Source organism: Salmo salar, chromosome 13 (genome assembly GCF_965601325.2).
Source record: "Salmo salar chromosome 13, fSalSal1, whole genome shotgun sequence".
Classification (NCBI taxonomy): Eukaryota; Metazoa; Chordata; class Actinopteri; order Salmoniformes; family Salmonidae; genus Salmo; species Salmo salar.
Genome location: NC_138303.1, coordinates 42,246,743 through 42,257,404, shown reverse-complemented (window position 1 = coordinate 42,257,404; position 10,662 = coordinate 42,246,743). Strand labels below are relative to the sequence as shown.

General features: G+C 40.4%; 1 protein-coding gene across 1 annotated transcript; it reads right to left on the bottom strand.

Moving 5' to 3' along the window:
- Positions 1-38: 38 nt before the first annotated feature.
- Positions 39-9,771, bottom strand: LOC106567106 (rab GDP dissociation inhibitor alpha). The gene is made up of 11 exons (XM_014136006.3): positions 9,487-9,771; positions 8,453-8,560; positions 8,113-8,212; positions 5,463-5,597; positions 5,114-5,312; positions 4,783-4,914; positions 4,461-4,560; positions 4,116-4,287; positions 3,744-3,888; positions 3,379-3,433; positions 39-3,259 (listed from the first exon to the last, which is right to left on the bottom strand). Exons 1-11 carry the CDS (start codon positions 9,529-9,531, stop codon positions 3,107-3,109), a joined length of 1,344 nt encoding a protein of 447 aa, XP_013991481.1. The 5' UTR covers positions 9,532-9,771; the 3' UTR covers positions 39-3,106.
- Between the last annotated feature and the right edge of the window lie 891 nt (positions 9,772-10,662).

Genomic DNA, 10,662 nt, shown 5'->3' with positions numbered 1-10,662 from the left:
AATCATTTACTTCTGTTGAAACACATAGACACTTTGGATTTGACTTTTCAGGTTTGCCATGTGCTTTTAATTTTTTTGTATCGTTTCGTTCATAGTTTCATTTTATTTGTTTGTTACACAATACATTATTAGGCATTGTTCACATACTGGTGATCAAACAAAGGGCTGTAAGTTGTCTGCTACTCAGACTGACCTATGTTTTCGTCAATGTCAAGGGATATCAATATAATATTTGTCAAAGGCAAAAACTCTGAAATTAATACAGTACAACCACATTGTAGGCTTTTGTTTAAATAAATAAAAAAAGCGAAGACAACATCTGGTGGTGAGGAAGGGAAAAAGGTTCAAATATAACTAGATAAGCTTGCAGAGTAAACTTAACACTATTCCAGTATCACCAAGATAACATGATTCGAGAATGAAATTCACACAAAGTGTAAACTGCACAGTCTGTAGAAATGTGTCTAAAAAAGGTTAAAAGTGTGAAATGAACCCTATGATCGTGGGCCAGAGACTGTTGCTATCGTCCTACCATTATCCATCCCAACCTGTTATAAGACCTGTTAATAATGCTTAACCCATGTAACACTAATAATAACCACTAAATCAGGTGAAACATGACACAGTAAATAACAACAAAGCAAAAACAATGACATCTGCATATATGCGTCACTCTCAGATCAGTCTCGTTATGATAATATAACAAATTAATAGCAGAGAAGCATAGTCAGCATTTCACTTAAACCTTCCACCACAATAACAAGTTTAATAAGTGAAATTAAATAAATAAAAAGACCATTATAATAATAAGACACATAAAGCCACCCGAACATGTGATAACTGTGTAGTTTAGAGATATAGTTATGGAGGGACTACAGGAAGGGATAGGCAATCATTCACACTAGCTTCCACCATGTTACTGTAATCATGTTTGAAGGGTAAGGTTTGCTGCCCACCATTGCTGCCCACCATTGATATGTACTGTACTGTAAATAAGTAACCACGCTGCAGATCCAAACCTCAAAGCAATGTCATGCATGGAAACATAGATGAAGAAAACACAGCTAACTCCAAAGGGTCAGACAGAATGGAGGTTAAGGGTAGCTACAATGGGGGAGACTGACATAGGGCACAGCCAAGTCCACATAACCACAGGAGTTATTATACCATATGAATAGATAGAATCTTAGAATTCTAGTCAATCTCTATGTAATAATAGACTATGTGGGTAGTAGTGGAAATACAATGTTCACAGTTAGCAGTCATGAAATACACAGGACATTTGCTGCATCAAGTCAATCAACTGACATCAATATCGCTCCAAGGTCAGGAATAATCTGCAGATTACATTGTTTTTAAATATAATGAAATGATCACATTTTTAGAGAACCCGAACATATTGAATAAGACCCCAAATTAAGGCTAAAACCAAGTAAAAGCATATTGGTTCATACTCTGGGGAGGCACTTTATACCATGGCCTCATGACTTTTTGTAATACTGCATCCTGTTAAGTGTTTTACATTTTGGGAGTGTCAGTTTTTCCCTCCACTAGCTACTGTAAGGTTGCCTGGCAGGAGTTCAAAGGGAATTAGTCTCTCTGTGGGACATACACAACAAGGGTTAGATCATAACATGATCTGGTGCTTCCTTTCACTACAAGCCGAGAGTTCAGTCTGCCTTCTTTAACACAAAAGTGACACTTTCCTGATCTCAAGTCTGCGACATTCCCTAGCTACATTGGTTCTTATCACCATGGCGCCTTCATCTCATCTCAACATGTAGTGATCTGATCTGACCTCCCTTTTGATTAAAACTCTCTCATTCCACGACAAACTCTTCCATACTTACTCATAAAACCTCACCAACATGCCTAACCTCTCTCGCTTTTCTACACCACAAATGACCTTATCAGTGTTTGACCTCATGAAGTCCACTTCAGAGTATCATTCCATGTTTCCATTTCAAATTCAGTAAACTTCATAACTTCAGCAAGTGAAAATGTGCACCAAATATTACGAAATAAAACTCATAACGATGTAAATAGAAAAACGTAAACCATTCAAACTGTATCTTTGACGTCACACAACAGACAGAGAAACAAAACGTGGTTTTAGGGACAACAGAACAGTTAGCCACCGGTTAGCTTGTCTGCTAGCACAGGGAACACAACAGCACTGCAAAGTGAGCACTATCAGTTTGACAGACAGCCCATTGATATATTAATAACTTTTCATTTTTAAACATTTTGTCTGACCGAGAGAGCTATTTGCTGAAAAAGGAGCCATCTATGTAAATAAGTATGATGGGTAACAGACCAGTAAGTTAGACGAGAGTGAAAGCAGGGTTGACAGGATGGAATGATCAGTGTGAGAATGGCCCAGCCTTCAGAGCGCTGCTGTGTCATCATGTTCTATGTACAATCCTACTATGTGTAAAATATGCATGCATGTCGATTAGAGGTGACACATCCAGAGCAGAGTCAAATCCCTATTTTTGACTAAACTGTCTTTTCAAAAACAGTTTCCAATTCAAACTTTCTGCATTTTCTACAGTTAGTCATTCCTTCATTTTACATCAGAATTCAGACATTCTTGCAATGTCATTGACCTTGATATGAGAAACAGACTTTGCCACAACAATGGATCAGTCAACCTCTAATGATAATAGTTTAGACATGTAGTTTATAGATCATCGAAAATGGAATGAAAGACCATATCAACCCTGCTTTTCAGTGATAGATAGATATAGGGAATGTGAGTCTTGGAACGATGTGTGTGTGTGTGTGTGTGAGTGCTTTAAATGTGTTTGAGTACGGAGACCTCAGGAAAGGGAGGGACATGAGCAAAAGGAGTCAGAACCACACCCACGGAACCTAGAACCTCCTAGAACTCCCTAGATCCATCACCACCCACTACCTAGAAACTTCACTTACTCAGACTCCCCCACTATCTCCCAAATACAGTACCCTGCTTAGTAACCTGCCCCTACAGTGCCCTAGCCCTATCTTTGTACTGTCCTACCCTCTATCATATGGCCTCTTTTCTATTAAAAACTCCTTCTCACTCCTCTCTCCGCCTCTCCCTTGCCCTGATGCTCCTCCCTCCTCATTGCTCATCCTCCCCAAACACATCGTTCTGTTTGCGCTTCATGTTCTCAAAGTCAAAGTCGCTGCCTGTCATACGCTTGTAGATGTCCTTGATGTCGTTGCAGGTGGTCTCGAAGTGAGTGGTGGCGTCGTAGGCCGACGAGGCGAATATCTGAATGAGACACAAAATCCCACAGGGTTTCTTTCCTAATGCCTTGTCCTAAAACATGGCTCATAAATAGTCTTGTAGAAATATAGAAGGCAGTGTATATCTAGATGTGTTTGACTCACCTGGCTCTCAGTACCGTCATCTGTGGGCTCATAGAGGTCACTGAGGGACACAAACCTGCAGATAAAGAGGGAAGACATCAGTTATTAATTCACAAAAACGTCCTTACTGCTATTCATTTCATTAATTTGTGATAGCACACATTGTACGAGCTGAGACAGTTTTGGACAATACAAGACAATCAGAGAAGAAAGAGAAGAGAAGAAGAAGAGGGAGAACAGTAGAAGAAGACGGAGAACAGTAGAAGAAGAGGGAGAACAGTAGAAGAAGACGGAGAACAGTAGAAGAAGAGGGAGAACAGTAGAAGAAGACGGAGAACAGTAGAAGAAGAGGGAGAACAGTAGAAGAAGAGGGAGAAGAAACGCACTTCTGGTCAATGGGCTCCAGCAGCTCCAGAGCAGGTTCTATCTCAGCCTCAGGCTCACTGGTCTCCACGGTGGTGCTGACGATGGCGATGTACTTCCCCTGGGCCGCCACGTTGTGGGCGTAGGAGATCATACACACGTAGATGTCTGGAGGAGAGAACACAAGTTAGAACATTGAGTATTCAATTCAGATTTTACAATTGGACTTTCCTCTCGCCAACTCTCTTTTCCTCTCTTTTTCCCCTCTCCAAAAACTGCTTTTATTATCATCTCTGTGAGGTAAACTTACTGTTAGAGGGGAAATCTCTACACCATGACAAAAGGAAGTCAGAAACATCCCATCTTAGTAAACCTGTACTTGGTCCACTCCTCACCTGACTTGCGGTTGACCTGGTTCTGAGGGATGATGATCTGACAGGAGTTGGCGTCGTTGGTGTTCTTGATGGGGTGGCTGAGGATACAGATGACCCTGATCACCTGACCTGCCTTACGCACTCGGTCCTGGATGTAGCTGGGGTCACAGATCAGCTGTTTGCACCGAGCCACCTGACAGGGGAGGGACAATATATAAGACAATGTCAATCGAATATATTCACATAATGTATTTTCCCTCTACCAATTGTATATGTTTCCCTCAGTGTATTATCAACAGTCTTGACCACTTTACTATATAGTCAAGAGATTGTGATTTTATAAAACAGATTAGATTGCGATTTTACCTCTCCCTCAGACTTCACTCCCACCACATGGCCATCCTCCATTACTATCTCCTCCACTGGTTTGTTGAGCATGTAGGTTCCTCCATAAATTGCACTTAACCTAACAATGTATGAGAGAGAGAGACTATGATTTATACTATATTATAGAATATGGTAAAAATACTCTCTACACTATTGAAGACATTTTACATTTACAATTTAGTCAGTTAGATAATTTTATCCTAATCCAGAGTGACAGAGTGATCAGAATTCAACATGAAGAGCTTTGTCTAACTAAAGAAAGGCCATAAGGATTTAGGGATTACACATTTTACACAGAGACCTGGCAAATCCTTGAGGCAGCTCCCCGAGGCCATAGAGGGGGTACAGGTAGGGGCTCTTCCCATATCGGGCCAGGGATTCACTGTACAGTTTGATGCGGTTGATGGTCTCCAAACAGGGCACATCAAGGTAGCTAGAGTTGGGGGATAGAGAGAGAGCCACATGATCAAGAAGAGCCAGGGTTGGGGTCAATCCCATTTCAATTCAAGAAGTAAACTGAAATTCCAATGCAGAAATGTTGAATTGGAATGTCAGTTTACTTCCTGATAGGGATGATTGTGCCTCATCTTATTAGGAGATTAGTGATTAGTAATAGATTTAAGTGCTCTTACTCGTCTGTCCTGTAGAGGGCCAGGGCATGGCCAGTGAAGTCGATGACATCCTGACCAAGGTCAAACTTCTTGTACACATCTCTCATGGTGGTGACTTTGGGGTCGACGCCCTCGAAGGTCTTAGGGTCGTTCTCGTCAAAGTTAGCCACAAACACTAGGAATTTCCGGAACCTTCTCTTCTCAAACATACCCATAAGATCTGGACAAGTGGTGAAGACAAAGACTCAGCATAATATACTATACTGTACAAAGCAGAACAATACTAATTAAATATCACTAATCTAATATCACAGATTTTGTAGTACATATAGTGAACACACATCACAATCTATAGCACATTGAAACTTACTTGAAGCTAGTGCCTCAGTCTCAGTTGAGGGCACTTTGTAGATTTTTCCTCCCTTGTACACAAAACTACCCTCCACTACTTTGAAGTCCAGGTATCTTGTCACCTCTGTGTATAGCAGCATCTTCACAAGCTGACCTGTTTTTATTGGATTCACAGACAGAAAGGATGGGCTTCATTTAATTACTCCAAGATTTCCCCGTGTTTCATCAATCAATTGTGTAAATTCTGGCTTCCATCTTATCCTTATGATGTGGTGACGGTTTGCATATGGATATGGTGAGTAAGGCTAGTAGCTAAGGTTAGTAGCTAAGATTAGTAGTTAAAGTGACCATATTTGGAAATGGAAATCTTCCCCCAAAAATATTGTGTGGGGGGGGGGGGGGGCTTAATTATAACACAGAAATGGATTACCCCTCGACAGCTTCCTTAATCTTAGCCTATCTAGTATTTTTAGAATCATCCAAGTTTGGTAGCCTTTGCTTTTTTTTAGCCATGACCATGGTTGTTCATGTGGTGGTTACAATGTATCACGTATCAAATATTCTCATGAGGTCCACGGCAAAGCTGCGGGAGCAAAAAAGTTTGTTACAGGGACAGGCAACATTTTTCACATGCATGCCTGATTGGATACACCATTTGATTATTGAAAAATCAGCCTCAATATAACTTCAGAGTTGCGTTTTTCTGAGGGCTAATCTGGGACATTTCCAGATACAGCTCTAGCCGGGGAGAGGACACCAAAATCGGGGACTGTCCCCAGACATTGGGGACGTCTGGTCACCCTATAACAGGGTTCCCCAACTGGCGGGTGATTTTGACTTGGCCCCAAAGTTTTCTGAGAAAAAAAAAATATATATATAATGTGCATATATATACACTACCGTTCAAAAGTTTGGGGTCACTAAGAAATGTCCTTGTTTTTGAAAACAAAAGTAAAATTTTGTCCATTAAAATAACATTTTATGTTATCACAAATACAGTGTAGATATTGTTAATGTTGTAAATTACTATTGTAGCTGGAAACGGCTGATTTTTTATGGAATATCTACATAGGAGTACAGAGGCCCGTTATCAGCAACCATCACTCCTGTGTTCCAATGGCACGTTGTGTTAGCTAATCCAAGTTTATCATTTTAAAAGGTTAATTGATCATTAGAAAGCCCTTTTGCAATTATGTTAGCACAGCTGGAAACTGTTGTTTCTGATTAAAGAAGCAATAAAACTAGCCATCTTTAGGCTAGTTGAGTATCTGGAGCAACAGCATTTGTGGGTTCGATTACAGGCTCAAAATGGCCAGAAACAAATAACTTTCTTCTGGAACTCGTCAGTCTATTCAAGTCTATTCCATGCAAGAAATTGCCAAGAAACTGAAGATCTTGTACAAGGCTGTGTACTACTCCCTTCACAGAACAACAAACTGGCTCTAACCAGAATAGAAATAGGAGTGGGAGGACCCTGTGCACAACTGAGCAAGAGGACAAGTACATTAGAGTGTCTAGTTTGAGAAACAGACGCCACACAAGTCCTCAACTGGCAGCTTCATTAAATAGTACCCGCAAAACACCAGTCTCAACTTCAACAGTGAAGAGGCGACTCCGGGATGCTGGCCTTCTAGGCAGAGTTGCAAAGAAAAAGACATATCTCAGACTGGCCAATAAAAATAAAAGATTAAGATGGGCAAAAGAACACAGACACTTAACAGACGAACTCTGCCTAGAAGGCCAGCATCCCGGCGGTTCCAACCGTCGTATCTTTGTGAGATGTAGAGTAGGTGAACGGATGATCTCTGCATGTGTGGTTCCCACCGTGAAGCATGGAGGAGGAGGTGTGATGGTGCTTTGCTGGTGACACTGTCTGTGATTTATTTAGAATTCAAGGCACACTTAACCAGCATGGCTACCACAGCATTCTGCAGTGATATGCATCCCATCTGGTTTACTCTTAGTGGGACTATCATTTGTTTTTCAGCAGGACAATGACCCAAAACACACCTCCGGGCTGTGTAAAGGATATTTGACCATGGCCTCCACAGTCACCTGACCTCAACACAATTGAGATGGTTTGGGATGAGTTGGACCGCAGAGTGAAGGAAAAGCATCCAACAAGTGCTCAGCATATGTGGGAACTCATTCAAGACTGTTGGAAAAGCATTCCAGGTGAAGCTGGTTGAGAGAATGCCAAGAGTGTGCAAAGCTGTCATCAAGGCAAAGGGTGGCTATTTGAAGAATCTCAAATATAAAATATATTTTGATTTGTTTAACACTTTTTTGGTTACTACATGATTCAATATGTGTTATTTCATAGTTTTGATGTCTTCACTATTATTCTACAATGTAGAAAATAGTAAAAATAAAGAAAAACCCTTGAATGAGTAGGTGTCTTTTGACTGGTATATATAACTTTTGACTGGTATATATAAAAATAAAAAATTATAAAATTAGCTCCAAGTGATTTTAATTTTGTAAATCTGTCCCAAAGTCTGGCCCCCTGACCATCCGCTCAAGAAAAATATCGCCCCCCGGCCTGAATCTAGTTGATCATCCCTGTCTTGTAGTGAGCAACAGGAGTCATGACTGTTGGTGAACTGGTTGGTTTTGCTAATGGTAATATTCATGAATCTAACAGTTTAAAAACAAATCCCACAACTGACCATTGGCCATTAGAAATTTGGGGATGAGGTCCACATTCCAGTCTCTTCCACGACCCATAGACTCTGGAGGGCTGTCAGGCAGCTCAAAGCGCTTGTACAGCTATGGAAGGAAAATATATGCTTGAGTGAAAACATCAATGAAGACTATTACTTTTCTAACAAATGGCAAACTATTAACCTGGGGGCAGAAATAAAAGTAAAGTACAAGAGAATAAATATTTGACATAGACCATGGAGGGTTGAGTGAAACATTGGAATACATGAAATATGATTGAATATTTGAATAGATATTGACACATAAAGTGATGACCATTAGATCCACAATGTTCCCTGCCCTTACCTCTTCCAGAGGGGTGATGGAGGAGCTTTCACCTCCATAGTAGGGGTTCCTGTCCATGTGCAGCACTTTCTTTCCATTCACAGACATGATCCCAGAGAGGATGCATTCCTTAAACAAAATGAAAAGCAAAATAGTAATCAACATTTGTATTGGAAAAGCAATTTTGTGTGTGTGTGTGTTTGTGTGTGTGAGAGAGAGAGATAGAGAGAAAGAGTGAGAAAGAAAAAGTGTGTGTGTGTGTGTGTGTGTGTGTGTGTGTGTGTGTGTGTGTGTGTGTGTGTGTGTTTGTGTGTGAGAGACAGAGAGGAAGTAGTGAGAGAAAGGAGGGGTGTAGGAGGGAGGGACAAGATGTGTGCACACGTGAGCCGATGTCTCAGCCATAAGAATAATACTAATAATCCTACTCATAAAAACAAATCATTGTAGTATAAATAAAGAAAATAAACGTGTGGTCTCTTTGCATATAGACTGGATATTATATTGTTCATATTCACTCAGGCTATATCATTAACTGTCTAAACAAAACAAAAACAAAAAAATATGACATTGTACATCATCCATCTTACACCTCGTAAGATGTCGGCTTTGTCATTGTAAAGTCGGTACACATTTTCTTCGAACAGGGTGCGATAACAGGCGAAACATTACACAGTTCTACGGAGAGGTTCTATGAATTAAAACCGTTCTCAGGCCTGCTCAAATGCTGTTCAATGAAGGCCCACTACACCATCACACAGGGGTTACGCCTAAAGATGCTGCACAACGAATGAGAATGCATTGACAACACAAATGTATCAAAATAAATAGCTTAGCTATATCGTTTTATTTATTATTGAAAGATATCGTATCAGCTTTTGTGCAGATAGGCTATTTATCATCACATTTTCTTAAAGTCAGCCATGGACGCAGATGCTCTGATACATTGCATTATTGGATGAATAAGGGAACATAGGCAAACTTCATGAATGTTAAGTTTACTATGCAACATCACCAAGCCAAGCCCCAATATTAAGCACATAACATTTATTACTTACGGTGAGTCCGGTTCCCAAAACGATCACGTCATATTCCTCATCCATGTTGTATCACCGTCTCTCCTGTCTCGCCCTCTTTTGCCTTGTGAAATTTCAGGGAATTGGCAGGAAAAGAAACCCAGTGGAAGAACGAACGCAATTTATCTCCGTTTCTTTTGAGCAAGTGTATGCCGTTTTTAGTTTGTATGTATTTATTTATAAACAGTTTTAATTGATACGTGGAATCTGGTCCACACACTGCCACCGGCGAGAATTACCAAAAATGGCCCTAACCGTGGAACGCTGTGGAACAGCAACGATACCTTCGCGTCGGAAAGTAGTCACATCCCTTGCGTCTGCTCCTCACACTACACTTACGTTTAAATACTTATGCTATTAAAGGCTTGCGTATTTATAAATATGCTATGATGTTCCCGGAGGTTTTACATTTTTAAATGATCTTTTATTGACTGATTAGACTTTTAATTTGTATTTCCCCATTCAGTCCTTTTTTTTCATTGAAGTAGTGCAGCAATTGCGGATGCACTGGTATTCCTCCGCCAACACTGCTGTTATGAAAAAGCTCAGATAGACTATGAAAAGAGTTATGTTTTTAGCCTGTGTATAACATCAGCTGTGTGAAGTGTTACATAACATTCATCTTGCTTATTTAGGCATTATGTTGGCTACTTTGTGTAGCCTATTAATCGTTCACCAACCTGATTTGGGTGGCATATAAAAGCCATTCATTTTAGCCCTATAGACTGTATCCTCAAGATTAGACACGCCTGAAAACGTCCAGCTGCCTAGCCTATTTACAGTATGTATAGCCTACTATATGGCCTATTCCATTGTATGGACCGAAAATGAAGGCCGGAAACATGCGCAAGCTAGCTGTCACTCATATCTGCGCCATGGACCGATGCCAGGTTTATTGTTTGAACGTTGACCCGTTCTGACAGGCCACTCAGGTTCAAGTTTCAGGACCACGGAGAGCACAAAAGGTTTCTCGGACAATAAAGCGCCCGTTTTACTTTGAAAGTCTCATGTCATATTCACCAATATTCTGAGATTAGGCATAAACAGCCTTGCAATTACTTTGTCAGGTGTTCACAGATAGACAGTTGATACAATCACAGGCCTATACATCTGCTACGACCATAACCTAATGAGATTATATAATGTTGCAGATCTTTA